The sequence below is a fragment of the Rutidosis leptorrhynchoides genome, chromosome 4, assembly GCF_046630445.1.
Source record: "Rutidosis leptorrhynchoides isolate AG116_Rl617_1_P2 chromosome 4, CSIRO_AGI_Rlap_v1, whole genome shotgun sequence".
NCBI classification, from domain to species: domain Eukaryota; kingdom Viridiplantae; phylum Streptophyta; class Magnoliopsida; order Asterales; family Asteraceae; genus Rutidosis; species Rutidosis leptorrhynchoides.
In genome coordinates, this window is record NC_092336.1 from 572,593,682 (window position 1) to 572,614,253 (window position 20,572).

General features: G+C 38.3%; 1 protein-coding gene across 1 annotated transcript; it reads right to left on the reverse strand.

Annotated features, from left to right (window-relative positions):
• Window positions 1-426: 426 nt before the first annotated feature.
• LOC139842800 (phosphatidylinositol 4-kinase alpha 1-like) lies at window positions 427-10,772 on the reverse strand. The gene is made up of 26 exons (XM_071832905.1): window positions 9,969-10,772; window positions 9,562-9,882; window positions 9,291-9,452; window positions 9,019-9,189; window positions 8,775-8,933; window positions 8,472-8,599; window positions 8,085-8,382; window positions 7,715-7,883; window positions 7,383-7,600; window positions 7,130-7,288; window positions 6,843-7,025; window positions 5,785-6,318; window positions 4,979-5,338; window positions 4,259-4,473; window positions 4,021-4,186; window positions 3,796-3,932; window positions 3,554-3,707; window positions 3,202-3,468; window positions 3,010-3,087; window positions 2,876-2,923; window positions 2,599-2,771; window positions 2,313-2,508; window positions 2,067-2,207; window positions 1,743-1,951; window positions 1,442-1,603; window positions 427-789 (listed from the first exon to the last, which is right to left on the reverse strand). Exons 1-26 carry the CDS (start codon window positions 10,770-10,772, stop codon window positions 531-533), a joined length of 5,871 nt encoding a protein of 1,956 aa, XP_071689006.1. The 3' UTR covers window positions 427-530.
• Between the last annotated feature and the right edge of the window lie 9,800 nt (window positions 10,773-20,572).

A 20,572-nucleotide genomic window follows, 5' to 3' on the forward strand; every position in this document is an offset into this window, starting at 1 on the left:
CCAAAAACATGATCGTTTTGTGTGGGTTTTAGTGTCAGATGAATTTGTCATTTTTGCCAATTGATAACTGTTGGTCCATAAATATGTGGTTCAACAATAAACAAACTTTAAAAGGACGATAATTGAGAAAACTTTAACAAATTTATTGGTCCATAAATATGTGTTTTTTACGGGTGATACAGTGGTCCATTGAATGAGAAAAAAAATGATAATTTTTGGACAGATCTTGAGGAAAGAAGATTGTACACATATTGGATCGTAATAGTCACTGTTAATGTAGTTATCTTGTAGTTTTCCTCTCCTACTTTTTCCGAGTGTCTGACTATGTAACGTATATTATGAAGAAACTTAACCATTCGATAACAACCAAACACAAAAAGAGGAAAGAGAAAGCTAAGAATGTAACAAGTTCTGCACTCACCTTGGTAAATATAAAAAGTAAAAAACAAATAAAAATGATACTAACCTGCTGAAAAGAATCCAATTTTGAAAACTGCAAAAATGATCTCAAATGTATGTACATGCATTGTTCACTTTTCAATGCCTTGTTGCAAATACTGAATTAAATCATAACCAGCAGTAGTCCATTTATTATAGGCGTCAGCGCATATGTGGATCATGTGATTTGCTGCTTCTCGTTCGCTCATTTCTGGACGAAATCTCTTTCTTAAGTTCCCAATGGGATCTCCTCTGCTAAAGCAGGGTAACCCACTTTCTACCATCATCAATACCGTGTTTATAATCCCATTCATGTGCCGACGGGCAGAAAGGTACCCCTTAACGCACAAACTGATATAAACACATTATTCACAACATAGGGTTAGTAATCCAGCTAAGGTTATGCTATAACTCTATTAAAGGCATAATGTTGCACTGAAGAAGATTACTTAATTAATACTCCATAGATAGAAAGGAACACCTCTGTTCAGAGATAAAATAAATAAATCATATTTAGTTAAGCCAAAAAAATGGAAGGCTTTCTTTTAGTAAGCTTTTATTTTAATAAAAATAAAAACTTTTTATCTTTCGTTCACGTGTAATCATATAAAGCATTGATAATACTATGTGAAGTTCATAGCATTCCTCTATTGTCCCTGTCAAGTGGCATTTAAGATATTTGAATAGTAGGCATACAACATCAATTTCGACCACTTATTGGTAAACATGTCGATTGGGGTTATATTGTGCCTCTTACGGGTCAAATTTTAGAAGATCAGCTAAAAGATGTATATGTATCAAACGGGTTCAAAGTTACCCAAAGTGTATCTAAAATGCTTAAAACCCCATATACATATGGGGTCTGATTACTCTCCCTCCCGGGTAGCCCGAACACGGAAAAACCTTCTACCTTTTACCTTTTATATATTTAAAAGTCAGGAAAAAGAAAGACAAATATGCAGTCGACTAGTAACTGATGACCTACGTCCTACTATGGTCTTACCTTTCAAACAAATGCCAAGTATCACTTTTCATGGCACCAGATGGATCGAGCAACTGAGTCATCTCATGACTCAGCTTGAAATGGGCACTCTCAAACCGCATATTCCCACCAGGTGATGTCTCCAGGATGAAACCAAAATCAATGTGTACGAGCCTACCTTCACTGCAACCACAAGACTTCATGTCACAACTTATACAACAACACATGAACACACAACTTAATTACTAAATTCATACATACAATACAATGAGTAGTTATAATAAAGACTAAAATTAGCACACTCTTTACTACTTAAGCTTACTTATCAAATAAAAGATTTCCATTATGCCGATCCTTCGGTTGAAGCAACAGACTCGCAACAGCGTAACCGGCACTGCTGACTATGAAATTTTCACGGGCTGCTTCAAACGTTGGAGAACCAACTGGACCGAAATCTTGTTGAAATATTTCATACAAACCACCATCAGTTGTTTCACCCATCTGACTTCTACTGCGCGAATTTGGCACAACCTGCAGGGACACAATTACAGACATCTGTTAAGTTTCTGAAATGACAACTAGAAGATCAAGATATAAGTGCAAAACTTAATGCATAGATATTATATCAAAAAAATTAATTAGTCACCTCAATTATTCCTCTCTCTGGGTCAGTTGGAAGAACTCCGTACGGATACAAATAAAGATTTAGTCCAATTGCTCCAAATATATCTCTTAGAAGTGAAATCACTTGTAAAGCAAGTACATCTTGTCTACAGTCATCTCCGACCTGCATAAATAAGCTCATTTAATCACGTGGTATATGCATGTATGAAATCTGTTTTGATTTATTTGTAATAACTTATAGTAGAGGTTCAAGTGTAGTAACACTTGCCTTAAAAATACAAGCTTGAGGTTTTATATCATTAGGGTCACCGTCTTTATCAGCCACATCAAAAGTGATCATAATTGGGACTTTTGCTGCCGACTGCAACGGGATTCCACTATTCACCTGAATACCCTTGACAAGTTTATTAGGAGCTGTAGGTAGATAAAGGTCTTCACCATCCAACTGAATTTTTTCCAACTCCCTGTATCCGCATCATTTACGGAGTTATTAATAACTGATAAAACTTAATTACAGCATTGTATTTATATTTATACTTGAAATAAAAAGATACCTCTTAATGCCAGCTCTCCTTTCTTCTTTCGGAAGTGGATAGAGAACACCTGATATAGATGTCACTTTTTCAAAGAAATCGAATTCTCTGCGGAACACGTCACGGGCTTCAGGACCGAAACCGTCAATGATGTGTTCTCTAACCACTGGCAGCAGAGCCAGAAATTCTTCAGTCTGAAAAGGGCAAAATGGTAAATCAAATAAACATGATACACAGTTTCCATTGGCCCTCTTTTTTATTTTCTGCATAGACAACACTGTAAAAATTTATAAAGTACCTTTGCTGTGATTGCTTCTTTACCTCCCTCTGGTGCACAAGTCTCGCCCTAACATCAATAAACACACCAAGATCCTCGTGAAATTATAACCTTATATCCGAAGATTAGTTAAAATGAATGTATTTATTACTGACCTGTAACTGCCAGATTAGGATATGAGCGAACACGTCACTCCTTTGAGCAGCTCTAAGCAAGTAAGCTTCAACCAACAACTGAAAATTGATGCATTTTTTATATATAAGCAAGTGTAAAGGGAACCGTCTTGTAAAAGGTTGTGGTGGGATTTTTTAAAAGTATACAACATAACAAATCTTTTGAATACTCACCTCATCATCATACCTCAAAGCTTGAATGAGCTGGGGCATGAAAAAAGTTACTTTGGAGGGAGGGTAAGACTCAAGTACCCGAAGAATGTAAGCCATAACACGTGGGTGGCCTTTATATGCTGGTGTAAAAAACTCTAGAGCTTGTGTAATTGAGCAAGCTGCCCAGTATGGTAATTGTTGCAAAAGGGGAGAATTTTCATCCACGGCTGAAGGGGTTACAAAATATGGTAAAGCCTCTGGGATGTTACGAATCTCCAATATATGTGACTGTAAGTATAAACAAAAAATGTAACTGAAAATATATGATAAGTAGACTTTTTTAATACTTAAAACATTAATAGATATAGCTGACCTGAACCAACTGAGTAATTTCAGCCTTTAGAAAAGAGTTAGTTGGAAACCTTGCACCCAAAGAGAAAGCAATCCGGGGATCAACAGCAAATGCAGTTCTAGCATACTCGACCCATTTATCTGCGCTAAATCTAAGTTTGGAATATGCGCTCTCTCTAGAACAGATAAGAATATAATATCAAATGTTTAATAAATATAAAAAATAAAGGTCATATTATATAAAACTGATGTTTGTGAAATCACTTGGAGTTAACAGGTTGAGCCCAAACTTCGAGCCTATCAGCTTCATGTTGGCATAGCATTAAAAGTAACTGTTTCCTCTTCTCTCTACCAGCTGCATAGTTCTCCATTGGTCCCCAAACAGGGTGACACTTATCGTTCTGCCATTAGCAATTAAAACTAAGAAAAAATGTTCTGTAAGAGAGCAATGATCTGATAAATGAACAACAAGTAACATCACTATCTTACCATATTAACTAAAGAGCTCCCATTTTCACCCGGTCCTCTTGAATCGGTTTGTTGATTTTGGAGAAATTGGACAAATGTAGAAACAGATTGAGCTTCACTATGTGCAAAATTTCCTTGAACAGATTCATACCATTCAGGTTCATGAGCAAACCAACCTAACGCGGCCCTGTAAGATTACACGAAAGTCAAAACCACCAGTTAATATAAAGAAAAGGTCATAAATTGAATGTAAACATACCGATAAATCCCGTCTTCCAGTAGCTGAATTCCCATTCTAATTTTTTGTAGACTGCCCCGATATTGGCACGAGCAATATTTCAAGCCAAGCAACATTACAGTGAAAAATGTACCAGCAGCAGCAGGATGGTGTGAAAATTTCCATGGAAGTTTTGTAGTCATTTGTAACATCCTGCCAAGTAGCAAAAGCTGTACCATACTATCATGCTGCACAACCTGCATAAGGCATCACAAAAATGCACCCACATTGACATCTTATTATAGTTTAATGACATAATTACTGAGATAGTCCCTGTGGTTTCACCCAAATTGCTGAAATAGACCCTAGGGTTTTTTTTAACCGAGATAGTCCTAGTGATTTTTAAATATTGCTGAGATGGTCCTTTTGTTACTGAGATAGACCCTGTGGTTTCACCAGTTTCACCCAAATTTCTGAAATAATCCCTAGGGGTTTTTTTTACCGAGATAGTCCTCGTGGTTTTCAAAATGTTGCCAAGATGGTCCTTTTGTTACTGAGATAGTCCCTGTGGTTTAGGCAATTTGGTGAAACCACAGGGACTATCTAGGTAACAGAAGGACCATCTCAGCAACATTTTGAAAACCACGAGGACCAAGTAGATAAAAAAACCTAGGGACTATTTCAGCAATTTGAGTGAAACCACGGGACTATCTCAGTAATTATGTATAGTTTAATAAAAGCTGCAAACCGAAATATTCTAACCTCGAAACGATCAATGAAAAACCCAATCCAAAGCTTATGTGCTTGAATTTGTTGAACAGGGTCTTTTTCAGGTGGTGATTCTGGTTCACCAGGTGATAGATGAGGTCTTAACTTTGCAGCTGGCCCTGAATACCTCGTGTCAGATGCAAATAGACCTCGTTTTGTATCTATCGTCCACAACCATGCATCAACAAGCTCTGCAAGGACCACAGGGCCTAATTGAGGAGCAGCGGAAACTAACCAAGTCCAAATGAATATACCAGTCTCCATTGCATCGATTGTGGAAATGTAAGCCGGACACCAGCAAAGAAGACGCAGGAGTTGCGAAAAGCTCTCTACATTCGTTTTGGAATCTGAGTCCTGAATATTTTGACACGACAATTCTTAAGCAAATATGGATATTAGAGGTGGCAATTTTGACCCCATTTACTTATAAATGGGTTGATATGGGTTGTCAGTTATTTCCAAAAGGGCAGAGCAAGATATATGTAGCTGAAATTCTAAAAGAGGAACATATCAAATGAGTAGTCTGTCGTTAAAAGTTTGATTTTGATGCATAAAACCACCTGAATGGGTATATTCATAGACTTGGATTATTATTGAAAATACACTTTTCTGTAATCACAGTTACCAAATGGACAGAAAAGTGCTTGCAGTTCAACCCAATCAGGCCCGACCCGTTTTGACCTGTTTAAACCAGTACCCATCGTGACCCGTTATCAAATCTGCCAAATCCTCCCATCTTACCACATTTAGATATTATACATAATACCAAATTAACAGACATTAATTACTTATATGTTTACCAGAGTTGATAGAAGCAATGCAGCTGCCTGAGAACAAGTTTCTCTAAAAGAAGACTTGTCCACCTCACCACCTTTCTCAGCACTGAAAACAAACTTTTGAATAAGCCGTACAAATTTATTCAGTAATATCGAACCAAATGATTCCTTTTTAGGTTGTGGTGCTTGAGGAAATGCTCCAGATATCAATCTTGAAAGACCACTAGGGCTAGAAGATGGTGCAGCTTCAAAGTCATCATCCGCTTTCTCCATATTCTCATACAATCTTGTCATACCAGCAATTTCTCCAGAGTGGTTACATTTGACGGTTGCACTAACGATAGCTGTGCTAAGAACTTCCAGATTAAACGCTTCCGTTAAGTTAAGATTTCCCCCTGATGAAGCAGCTGCTGCAGCCATCACTGCAGGAATATTTGCAGTTTTGGTCCCTGTCCAGCAATCACTTTTGCCAGTACCGATCCGTATCTCAGATAAAAGAGAAACGACATCCGTTGTAGGCTGTGCCCTTTGCCACACGTTTGCTTTACAAAGTTGTTCCTGAAACAGTATAATATAAGTCAAGCTGAAATAGTTTGTACCTTCAAAAAGATGTGTGATTTATAAGTGATTGCGTGAAATTGTGATAATCATGATCAGATTATCAACTCTATAAAATGGTTTGTAGGATATGGTATTTGAAGATGTTTTAGCTTTTAGAAATGAAATAAACAGATGATCAATTGTTTCAGTGTTTGACAAATTTTAAAAACCAAAAAGGACATTTTTTGAAAATAATTAAAAGAAATATTGTCTTGTACTCTTGTCAAATGGTAAGTGAAGTCTTAAAGGGTTTAGGTAAGATAACCAGAAACAGACTCTGTTAGTCCACATATTAAGAAAATGATACTTGCAAATTGAAGTCACAACAAGCAGATAACCAGTTTCAAAACACAGAACCAAGAATCCACCCAATTCAAATGTTCCCTTTTCTATTTCAGTTCTTTTAACAAATGAAATCATTCGCGTATGAAAAAACAAAAGCAAAATGTCTGGCCTATATTGCCTGAACATGGGACACATACCTGGAGAAGTCCTTGGCTGGTGCAAGGAGCATGTGACAGAGAAATAATAATCCATTCACGTACAATTTTTTGGTACAAAGATCGAACGGAAGCTATCCAAGCAGGATCACTAACAATACCAGAAGGTGGGTCATTATGTACAGAAAATAGAAGAAAATCCTGACAAGATGAATTCCACAATATCTGCAACATATGATCACATACTTAAATGATTGTACAAAATAAGAACAAAGAGAAGAGCAAACATTGATTTAAGGAGTATTAATTTTGCAAAGTAAGCAATGTACCTGCGGAAATCTATCTCTCAGTTGAGATAAGAGTTTAACTGACACTTCTCGAATGTGTTCGTCTCTTTGAGACAAACTCTTGATGAAAAAACATGCGTGGACAGCAAGAGTTGACTCTCGAACATCCGTGGCATGCCCCGTCTCAAATATTTGATCCTCCTGTAACCATGTATGTTAGGTTGCAAGTTCTATAGTTGAGTTTTTGTGACATCAATTAAAGGATGGAACTCCATCAATTAATTAAACAATTTACCAGCCATGATAATGATGTGTCAAAAGCACAGTGGACAGTGGCCGTTAAGCACTGAAAAACAGCAGGCACAAGATTTGGACTTTTGAGATACTCAAAAGCGCAACTAAATGCACTTCTAGATGCCTTAGAATTAGAACTACAGTTCAAAAGTCCACCGTTGCTTCTGAACCGTATTATTTCCAAAATTGCAACTGCAAGAAGATAAGTTGCCTTCACTCCTGAAAATTTCAACCAAGAATATTACTGTAAAAACTAATTGCAAACACAAGTGAACCAATAATCTTCCTAAAAAAATAGATAATTATATCGAATTGATTTCAGTTATTTTATACCTGAAATGGTGCTCATTGCGCCAACCTCAACACGGCCTCCTAAAGCAGCAGAAAGTGCTGCTCTTTGACTTGCAGCAGCTTTTTCATTTCCGCTGCCTCTGCGACTTCCAGGTTTATGAAGTGCATTAAGTTCTAACTCGTCTTCAAGCCATTTTACAGAGCTAACAACCTGACAAAACAATAGATCCACAGTCAAATAAACAAACAGTAATTTTGATTGTTGTTATCTCACATACGTGAATGTACAATGTATTGCAAAAACAAGCACAATGAATCATTTAAGCAAACTGAAGTTTCCAGAAAACTATCATCATGTCAGAAGCCAGAACAATACATTAAATATTTGGACTTTAAAGTCAAATCAACTCACCAGGGGTGGGGTCCCTTGAGAAATACGTTGAACAGCAGAAGACCACTGAGGATTCCACATGTAGGGCCCATTTACAGCTTGTAAAGAAACTGCGGTTGAGCTCCCTGCACTGACTGATGTTGTAGGATTTGACTTTGAAGAATTTAACACGGGAGGTGCTAAACCAAACAGTGCAATATAGAACCATAGATTACGAAATAGCTTCATAAGTGAAGGTTCAACATCCATCGTCGGATCAAAATCAGAACATATTTCAGCCACAGCAGGAAGTAAAGGCCCCATAAAATCAGCACCACAGCTGCAATTTATACAAAAAAAAAATATACGTTAGTTTTATATAACTTCATGCCAACATATTAACATGAAACGGATTTAAATAACTCATACCTTCCGCTTTTGGACTCAGCAGCCAAGCCCACATCTGAACATAACGATAACAGGCGATGACGGTAGTCGGCTCGTAGTTTATTGTCTGTAATGCCTCTAGCTATCAATTGAAATCCTGCAGGAAGAGTCTAGAATTTAATTGAACTAGTGAGCATCTATCTAAGATGATATTATGTTTCAAAATATAAACGTTATTGTTCTTTGACAGTTTAATTCTGATAGTACATGCTATGTTTTCTGCCTAGATTAACTAACTACAATAAATATAAATCAAATAAACAAAAACATTTCCAACATACATACCTCAAGACGTTCTGTATTGGCTTCTTCTGGCAATGTATTACTTTCTGCAGATCCAATGGAGGACAGTTTGCTCATGTAACTCCTCATCATTAACACCACAACTTCACGATACGACTTCTCAAACCCTAAACTTGCCATACGAGAAACCGCATCAAGAATCTGCAGTGACTCAACAAACAAAATTTTTACTCACCACCTAAAAAGTGATTTATTTATTTATTTATTTATCAATTACTGTTCATACCCGGAGGCGCAACAAGCTAGGTGTTGAAGCATCACCCTCCTCTAAATATTCAATGAATAAGGGCAATATTGTGTCAACCACTTCAGACTTGTTAACTTGTACATTTAGCTCTGCAAGTAATCGGATAACGTTGAGCTGTACAACAGGCACAGCCTTCTTCTCTTTAGCATCCTGAAATGGTATATACAAAAAGTAATTATATAATAGTTTCAAGGTATCTCACATTGTTATATAAATGCAAGATCATCATAAGTTAAAAGAGTAAAACAAACCTTTTCCTCATAATCATTGTGTTCGCGAATACTTGTAGCCAATCCCATGATAAATGTATCAACCGGGGTACGGTCTTTGTTCCAACCATACTCAATTATCTCACAACTTGTCTTCAAAACACTATCTAACATAGCTCCCTGGCTACATTCCCAAGTCTCGGTCTATTCAAAGAATCATAACGCATATAAATAATCAAACTAAAGTAACACAAACCAGCATGCATTTAATCAATAACTAAATAATATAAACCTGAGCACATGTAATTAGCACAAGCTGCTTAAACCGGATAAGTAGAACCCTTAGTAGATGACCTCCACGTGTAAAAGCAATTTTGGAGATTCCATCAAGCAATGTGTCGAAAAGATCTTCACATGTTCTCATCCTACGCCACACTGAGTAAAGACAAGCTTCGGCTGCTTCTACCAGCAACGCAAGAGCCCCATGCAACAGCTTCTTCGATAACTTCCCATCTGAATCAGATATGACATGGCTTCTATATTTTAATTTAGCAGCAGCCTTATAAACAGAAAGCTTTAAATTAATTCTAGCTTTCAGTGAAGAACCCTGCTCTGTCCAGTCATGCTTCCTTATCTGCCATCAAAACACCAATTTACATAATCTGTTTTCACTAGTAGTTGTTATAAAGCAAGGATAGTTTCTACATTAAGTTGTTATACCTTCAGAAATGAAATCATCAACCGCATTTGCTCCTTAGCGATAAGGCGTATCTGTTCCAGAAGATTAGAATCAATCTGAACTTTATCAAGAACGCGTTCTATCAACTTCAATGCGATCTCCTGTTTCTCCAAACACTCAATAGACTCGTCTTTAAAATACGAAACACCTTTACTATCTACATTAGCTGGAGTACTCACTCCATCCATATTATTAGCACCACTCGAACCACTTACATCAACACTCGAAAAAGGAACATCAAGTAGCCTAGTAACTAGTTTATTCGCATCTAATGGAACAATCTGCGGAAAACTTTCGGACAACGCGTATAAAAAAGCCTTAGATATACCTAAATCACTACTAGCTCCATTATTATTATTATTGTTATTAAAACTAAAATCATCCAGTGCAGCAAACACAATACCTCCCATAAAACCAGCAACATCAGTATTGAAATCCTGATAATGATCGGCCGCTTTTACGACGTACGATAAGAAATCATTGTAAAATAAAGTTATTGAAGCGGTTGTAAATGATGTAGGCCAGAATGATTGGGTAAATGACGACGGAATTGAACGAATGAATGCTAAAACGGTCATTCTAGGGTTTGTATCGTCGTAATTATGACACAGTGAGATGAATCTGGCGGTTGCGAGAACGGCGTTGAGTTGAGAACGTGAAATGCAAGGGCAACCGGAAAGGAGTGATTCCGATGACGGACATCGTTTGCAAAGCCATGCGATTTTGCAGGAATATTGATTTGGATTTTTTATGATTAAATCGATACACTCTGTTAATGCTTCCATTGTTAATTATTTGAATCGAATAGTAAAGTTGATTAACATCGCATCGTGTCTTGAAGATATGTGGATTGATCAGGCATAGTTTATGAAACTTTTGTTAAAATGCAATTGTTCAAACGACAAACATGATTCCTCCATTTCGTCCATTTTTAACGGTTTGTTTTCTCCGTTTTTGTAGGTGTTAAATAAATAAGTACCGCCAATATCCTTCAGATTAGCTTCTCACAAAAATATGAATGTTTTCCGGTGAAGATTACCACTTGTTGAGGTACCCGGTGAGGGACGAGAATCAATTGAAATTAATGGCTAAATTATTTAAAAAATTCACGATTTAATTTTAAAAAAAAATACATGTTCAATAGTCATTTCAAAAAAAAAAAAAATATATAAATCATATATAATTTAAATTAATATAATTGTGAATGTGGTGTAGTGGATTGACGCAGTCTTATCACACGGGAGATGCGGGTTCGAATATTTGCACACACTGTTGGAAGCTTCGACGAGCCCAACACACCCACTATAGAGGACCTAGACTATACTAGACTCACTACACCAACACTTTGACGTTGGTTAGCCTTTAATTTTATAAATCCTTAGTGCACAATGTACTTAGGCGACAGTGTCGACCATATATCTTTAGGCGGTATAACCGACCATGTATTACTTAGGCGGCAGAGCCGACCATATAATAAGAACAACAAAAGTGCACTAAGAACTTAAACACAAACTAAGGCTTGATCGAGAAACTTAACAAAAACACTTATATTAAATTACAATTACAATATTACTTACAAGCTTTCTCTTCTCTACTTTCGCTAACTCACACTTTTCTTCTCTTCTTCACAACTCACTTCTTATTTCACTCTCACAACTTCACACACCACAAATGAAATCTCCTCCCATATTTATACTACTCCATGGAACATTCTAGAACCTAGATATTTCCATGGATATATAAATATCTAGATATTTCTACAACCTACAAATATCTAGATTTTTCTTTTACATTTCAATTTCTAGATTTTTCTCTCATATTCTAATATCTAGATATTTTCTTATATATATTAATATCTAGATATTTTACCCATATACATTTACTAATTCCATATTATTCTAAATTTGCATTGTATTTTAACACTCCCCCTCAATGCAAATTTTCTTCCAACGATGTCTTGCAGACCATTCCAAGTGCTTCTCTGAATTTTGTAAACTTCGGTTTACTTAGGCTCTTGGTGAATATATATGCTACCTGTTCATCTGTCTTTGTTGGCACCATCTTGATCTCCCCTTCAAGGACCTTCTCGCGAACATAGTGATAGTGTACTTCTATATGTTTTGTTCTTGCGTGAAAGACTGGATTCTCTGCTAGACGTATAGCTGATAGGTTATCGCAGAAAAGCTCTACTTGATGGTCTGTTGATTGATGAAGATCTTCCATTAGTTGTTTCAACCATGTAATTTCTTGTGTTGCTGACGATGCCGATCGATATTCTGCTTCAGTGCTTGACAAGGATACTGTTGGTTGTCTCTTGCTGCACCATGATATTACTCCTGATCCAAGACTAAACATGTATCCAGTTGTTGACCGTCGTGTATCATATTCTCCAGCGTAATCGGCGTCACAATATCCAGTCACGTGACATTCTTTTGTTTTCTTGTACAAAATGCCAAAGTTAATAGTGCCTTTAACATACCTTAAGATGCGTCGTACAACATCAAGGTGAGGCTTCTTCGGATTGCTCATGTATCGACTAACCACTCCAACTGCATAAGATATATCTGGCCGGCTTAGTGTGAGATAAATAAGACTTCCGACCATCTTTCGATACATGGTAACATCTTGAAGACTTTTTCCTTCATCTGCTCGTAGTTTTGTATTCGGATCCATCGGAGTTGAGATAGGTTTGCAATTAAGCATTCCGTACTTTTGTAAAAGATCTCGCGCATATTTCTGTTGTCCCAGAAATAATCCTTCTCTTTTCTGCTCTATTTCGAGTCCAAGAAAATGTTTGAGTTCTCCAAGCTCCTTCATATGAAATCTGATAGACAGATTCTCTCTTGTTCTTTGGATCTCCTCATAGTGATCTCCCGTGATGATTAAGTCATCCACATATACTAGCACTATGGCTAGTTTTCCTTGATCTTGTTTCACAAATAAACTAGAATCTGAAGGAGCAACTGTGAAACCACTTTGTACTAAGAACTCGCCAATCTTCCCGTACCAAGCTCTTGGAGCCTGCTTCAAGCCGTATAGTGCTTTCTTTAATTTGCAGACATGGTCAGGATGGGACTTGTTCTCAAAGCCTCTTGGTTGCTCCATATAAATTTCTTTGTCAAGTTCTCCATGTAAGAAAGCGTTCTTGACATCCATCTGCCATAACTTCCAAGATTTGCTAGCGGCCAAAGCTAGTAGAGCTCGAATTGTTGTGATCTTCGCCACTGGACTAAACGTTTCTTCATAATCCAGCCCATATTGTTGAGAAAAACCTCTAGCAACAAGTCGAGCTTTATACCTTTCAATGGAGCCATCTGATCGAGTCTTCACCTTGTAAACCCATTTACAAGATATTGGTTTTACATCTTTTGGCTTTGGAACTAAACTCCATGTCTGGTTTTCTTTTAGTGCATTAATTTCTTCTTCCATCGCTTTCTGCCATTCTTGACTTTGTGCTGCTTCTTCATAAGTGGAAGGCTCAATATGTATTAATTCATCCACATGAGCAGCATTGGCATACCTCGGATTAGGTTGCCTCGGCCTTGTTGGTCTCCGTAATTCTTGCACATGCTCCTCGGCATCCATTTGGCTTGGACGAACCTCTTCGAATGTAGATTGATGTACCCCAGTTTTCCATGGACTCGTTTCCTTAGAGTACGATCCATCTCCTTCTTTAATTGGATCCGATATGTGCTCTTTATGTTCTTCTTTTTCTTCTGGACCTTCTTCTAATCCATGAGATTCTGGAAGCTCTATCTTTTGAGGTGACCACCATGAAGACGCTTCATCAAATACCACATTTCTTGAAGTGTGACACTTTCCGGTATTTGGATCACAACATCTCCATCCTTTTCTTGATTCATCATAACCGACAAAAATGCACCGAATTGCCTTCTTCTCAAATTTGCTTCGTAGATGATCTGGCACGAAGACGTAGCATACACATCCAAAAACTTTGAGATGGTTGACGGTTGGTTTGATCTTCCATAATCTTTCATATGGTGAAATATATCCCAACTTTGTTTGTGGGAGTCTGTTAATCACGTACGACGCCGTCCTCATACATTCGGCCCAAAATCTACCTGGTACATTCTTACCATGAAGCATACTTCGACAAGTTTCGGCAAGGTGGCGATTCTTGCGTTCCGCCACTCCATTCTGCTGTGGAGTATTGGGGCAAGTTAATTGCCTTCTGATCTTGTGCTTCTCAAGATAGATGTTGAACTCGGTTGATAAATATTCTCCTCCATTATCTGTGCGTAAGCATCGAATCTTAGTATTGAGCTCACTTTCTATCTTGTTCTTGAACTCTTTAAACTTCTGAAAAGTCTCCGACTTTTCCTTCATGAAGTAAACCCATACATACCTTGAGAAGTCATCAATGAATGTCACCATATACTTCATACCTCCAAGTGATGTTTGTTTCACTGGGCCGAAGACATCTGAGTGTATGAGCTCTAGTGGTGTCTTGGACTGATGCGCTGACTCCTTGAATGGAAATTGGTGAGCTTTGCCAAATTGACATCCAGCACATATTGTATCTGTTCGGATACCAATTTGAGGAAGCCCATTTACTATGCGTTTCACCATCATGTCCTTTAACTTATTGTATCCCACATGCCCAAGACGTTCATGCCACAGATCAGCCGTCTCATTCTTTCGAGTCTTATCCACATATGCTGTTTCAGCAGATAGTACATAAACCGACTCTATTCTTCTTCCTTGCATAATTGGATTGCCAACCACCTTTACTCTCTTGAATACGGACACATCTTCTGGTCCAAAGAGCACATAATTCCATTCTGCTGTCAATTGTGGTACTGACAGTAAATTCTTCTTTAGGCCAGGGACAAGATACACCTTCTCGAGATGGAGCTTATGAGAGTCACCTTCACTTGGAATTATTGTCTTTCCAATGTGAGAAATAGACAACCTTGAATTGTTGGCTGTCAACACGACTCTTTTTCCTTTGTAATCCTCCATTTCTTGCAGCTTCGTTTCATCATTGGTCATATGATTTGAGCACCCAGAATCGATGATCCAATCATCTTTGTAGTTTATTTTTGACTTTAAAGTTGTTGTAAGAGCTTGATCATCTATGTCAGCTTCAACAGAGAGTCCAGCTTCTGCATCCCATGTTTCCTCATTAATGGATGCTTCGAATGTGACCTCTTTCTTCTCATCTCTTGCGGCGGCCACATTTCCTTCGAAAGTTCGCCTTCTTGGGAATCTACAATCTCGAGCAAAATGACCCTTCTTACCACAATTGAAGCATTCACCATTCTTTCTCTTATCATTTTCCCCGTATTGTTGACGATGATCTCTTCTTCCTTGTTGAGCTCCCCCTGAAGCGTTGCCTTTTGATTTTAGATGACCCTTCCACCCATATGTCTTACTTTCTTTCATCGCCTCTTGTCTTCGAGACATAGCTTTCTTCTTATTGGTGAAGAGTGCTTCTTCTTCTCCTTTTATGCTCACTTCATTCATCTGCTTGGCTAATGCCTCTTGATTAGCCAATAGATTCTCCAGCTCTATTAATGATGGTTGAGTAGGCCATCCTCTCACAGCGGCTATAAATCCATTATACTCGGATCTTAAGCCGTGGATGATAATTCTCTTCATCCTTGCATCACTCACTTTCTCTTCAGGAGCAAGTTGAGATATCTCACGGCAAATTGATTTCACCTTGGTGAAATACTGAGAAATAGACAGACTTCCTTGTGAGATACCCGCGAGCTCATTTTCCAAGAGCTGGAGGCGTGCTTCATTCTTCTTTGAAAATAATTTTTCAAAAGTTTCCCAAGCTGCCTTTGGTGTTTTCTCGTCACGGATGTGCTCCAATAGATCCTCCTCGATTGTAGTCTTCAATATAAATAAAGCCTTCCCGGCCTTGATGTTCCATTTTCTCAAGGCTTCAGCATTTTCTTTCGGTGGAGGCGTTGTGTCACTGCCAGTAACTATTTCCCATAAATCCTGTCCTTGTAGGTAGGATTCTATGCAAGTTCGCCAATAACCATAGTTGTGGTTATTGAGACTCTTGATTCCACTGCTCGTACTTGCAAGATCTGCCATCATGACGTCCAACGTCTAAAAAGCTTGGTCCCAGACCGATGAGCTTTCACAGTTCCTAACTGTGCTCCGACAGAATCTCCCTTAGGGCCTTGGTGTTAACAAGACGATGTAAACGTCCAACGTTTACCGATGAGTACCTCCACTAGCAATGGTCCCGAACGACCTGCTCTGATACCAATTGTTGGAAGCTTCGACGAGCCCAACACACCCACTATAGAGGACCTAGACTATACTAGACTCACTACACCAACACTTTGACGTTGGTTAGCCTTTAATTTTATAAATCCTTAGTGCACAATGTACTTAGGCGACAGTGTCGACCATATATCTTTAGGCGGTATAACCGACCATGTATTACTTAGGCGGCAGAGCCGACCATATAATAAGAACAACAAAAGTGCACTAAGAACTTAAACACAAACTAAGGCTTGATCGGGAAACTTAACAAAAACACTTATATTAAATTACAATTACAATATTACTTACAAGCTTTCTCTTCTCTACTTTCGCTAACTCACACTTTTCTTCTCTTCTTCACAACTCACTTCTTATTTCACTCTCACAACTTCACACACCACAAATGAAATCTCCTCCCATATTTATACTACTCCATGGAACATTCTAGAACCTAGATATTTCCATGGATATATAAATATCTAGATATTTCTACAACCTACAAATATCTAGATTTTTCTTTTACATTTCAATTTCTAGATTTTTCTCTCATATTCTAATATCTAGATATTTTCTTATACATATTAATATCTAGATATTTTACCCATATACATTTACTAATTCCATATTATTCTAAATTTGCATTGTATTTTAACACTCCCCCTCAATGCAAATTTTCTTCCAACGATGTCTTGCAGACCATTCCAAGTGCTTCTCTGAATTTTGTAAACTTCGGTTTACTTAGGCTCTTGGTGAATATATATGCTACCTGTTCATCTGTCTTTGTTGGCACCATCTTGATCTCCCCTTCAAGGACCTTCTCGCGAACATAGTGATAGTGTACTTCTATATGTTTTGTTCTTGCGTGAAAGACTGGATTCTATGCTAGACGTATAGCTGATAGGTTATCGCAGAAAAGCTCTACTTGATAGTCTGTTGATTGATGAAGATCTTCCATTAGTTGTTTCAACCATGTAATTTCTTGTGTTGCTGACGATGCCGATCGATATTCTGCTTCAGTGCTTGACAAGGATACTGTTGGTTGTCTCTTGCTGCACCATGATATTACTCCTGATCCAAGACTAAACATGTATCCAGTTGTTGACCGTCGTGTATCATAGTCTCCAGCGTAATCGGCGTCACAATATCCAGTCACGTGACATTCTTTTGTTTTCTTGTACAAAATGCCAAAGTTAATAGTGCCTTTAACATACCTTAAGATGCGTCGTACAACATCAAGGTGAGGCTTCTTCGGATTGCTCATGTATCGACTAACCACTCCAACTGCATAAGATATATCTGGCCGGCTTAGTGTGAGATAAATAAGACTTCCGACCATCTTTCGATACATGGTAACATCTTGAAGACTTTTTCCTTCATCTGCTCGTAGTTTTGTATTCGGATCCATCGGAGTTGAGATAGGTTTGCAATTAAGCATTCCGTACTTTTGTAAAAGATCTCGCGCATATTTCTGTTGTCCCAGAAATAATCCTTCTCTTTTCTGCTCTATTTCGAGTCCAAGAAAATGTTTGAGTTCTCCAAGCTCCTTCATATGAAATCTGATAGACAGATTCTCTCTTGTTCTTTGGATCTCCTCATAGTGATCTCCCGTGATGATTAAGTCATCCACATATACTAGCACTATGGCTAGTTTTCCTTGATCTTGTTTCACAAATAAACTAGAATCTGAAGGAGCAACTGTGAAACCACTTTGTACTAAGAACTCGCCAATCTTCCCGTACCAAGCTCTTGGAGCCTGCTTCAAGCCGTATAGTGCTTTCTTTAATTTGCAGACATGGTCAGGATGGGACTTGTTCTCAAAGCCTCTTGGTTGCTCCATATAAATTTCTTTGTCAAGTTCTCCATGTAAGAAAGCGTTCTTGACATCCATCTGCCATAACTTCCAAGATTTGCTAGCGGCCAAAGCTAGTAGAGCTCGAATTGTTGTGATCTTCGCCACTGGACTAAACGTTTCTTCATAATCCAGCCCATATTGTTGAGAAAAACCTCTATCAACAAGTCGAGCTTTATACCTTTCAATGGAGCCATCTGATCGAGTCTTCACCTTGTAAACCCATTTACAAGATATTGGTTTTACATCTTTTGGCTTTGGAACTAAACTCCATGTCTGGTTTTCTTTTAGTGCATTAATTTCTTTTTCCATCGCTTTCTGCCATTCTTGACTTTGTGCTGCTTCTTCATAAGTGGAAGGCTCAATATGTATTAATTCATCCACATGAGCAGCATTGGCATACCTCGGATTAGGTTGCCTCGGCCTTGTTGATCTCCGTAATTCTTGCACATGCTCCTCGGCATCCATTTGGCTTGGACGAACCTCTTCGAATGTAGATTGATGTACCCCAGTTTTCCATGGACTCGTTTCCTTAGAGTACGATCCATCTCCTTCTTTAATTGGATCCGATATGTGCTCTTTATGTTCTTCTTTTTCTTCTGGACCTTCTTCTAATCCATGAGATTCTGGAAGCTCTATCTTTTGAGGTGACCACCATGAAGACGCTTCATCAAATACCACATTTCTTGAAGTATGACACTTTCCGGTATTTGGATCACAACATCTCCATCCTTTTCTTGATTCATCATAACCGACAAAAATGCACCGAATTGCCTTCTTCTCAAATTTGCTTCGTAGATGATCTGGCACGAAGACGTAGCATACACATCCAAAAACTTTGAGATGGTTGACGGTTGGTTTGATCTTCCATAATCTTTCATATGGTGAAATATATCCCAACTTTGTTTGTGGGAGTCTGTTAATCACGTACGACGCCGTCCTCATACATTCGGCCCAAAATCTACCTGGTACATTCTTACCATGAAGCATACTTCGACAAGTTTCGGCAAGGTGGCGATTCTTGCGTTCCGCCACTCCATTCTGCTGTGGAGTATTGGGGCAAGTTAATTGCCTTCTGATCTTGTGCTTCTCAAGATAGATGTTGAACTCGGTTGATAAATATTCTCCTCCATTATCTGTGCGTAAGCATCGAATCTTAGTATTGAGCTCACTTTCTATCTTGTTCTTGAACTCTTTAAACTTCTGAAAAGTCTCCGACTTTTCCTTCATGAAGTAAACCCATACATACCTTGAGAAGTCATCAATGAATGTCACCATATACTTCATACCTCCAAGTGATGTTTGTTTCACTGGGCCGAAGACATCTGAGTGTATGAGCTCTAGTGGTGTCTTGGACTGATGCGCTGACTCCTTGAATGGCAATTGGTGAGCTTTGCCAAATTGACATCCAGCACATATTGTATCTGTTCGGATATCAATTTGAGGAAGCCCATTTACTATGCGTTTCACCATCATGTCCTTTAACTTATTGTATCCCACATGCCCAAGATGTTCATGCCACAGATCAGCCGTCTCATTCTTTCGAGTCTTATCCACATATGCTGTTTCAGCAGATAGTACATAAACCGACTCTATTCTTCTTCCTTGCATAATTAGATTGCCAACCACCTTTACTCTCTTGAATACGGACACATCTTCTGGTCCAAAGAGCACATAATTCCATTCTGCTGTCAATTGTGGTACTGACAGTAAATTCTTCTTTAGGCCAGGGACAAGATACACCTTCTCGAGATAGAGCTTATGAGAGTCACCTTCACTTGGAATTATTGTCTTTCCAATGTGAGAAATAGACAACCTTGAATTGTTGGCTGTCAACACGACTCTTTTTCCTTTGTAATCCTCCATTTCTTGCAGCTTCGTTTCATCATTGGTCATATGATTTGAGCACCCAGAATCGATGATCCAATCATCTTTGTAGTTTATTTTTGACTTTAAAGTTGTTGTAAGAGCTTGATCATCTATGTCAGCTTCAACAGAGAGTCCAGCTTCTGCATCCCATGTTTCCTCATTAATGGATGCTTCGAATGTGACCTCTTTCTTCTCATCTCTTGCGGCGGCCACATTTCCTTCGAAAGTTCGCCTTCTTGGGAATCTACAATCTCGAGCAAAATGACCCTTCTTACCACAATTGAAGCATTCACCATTCTTTCTCTTATCATTTTCCCCGTATTGTTGACGATGATCTCTTCTTCCTTGTTGAACTCCCCCTGAAGCGTTGCCTTTTGATTTTAGATGACCCTTCCACCCATATGTCTTACTTTCTTTCATCGCCTCTTGTCTTCGAGACATAGCTTTCTTCTTATTGGTGAAGAGTGCTTCTTCTTCTCCTTTTATGCTCACTTCATTCATCTGCTTGGCTAATGCCTCTTGATTAGCCAATAGATTCTCCAGCTCTATTAATGATGGTTGAGTAGGCCATCCTCTCACAGCGGCTATAAATCCATTATACTCGGATCTTAAGCCGTG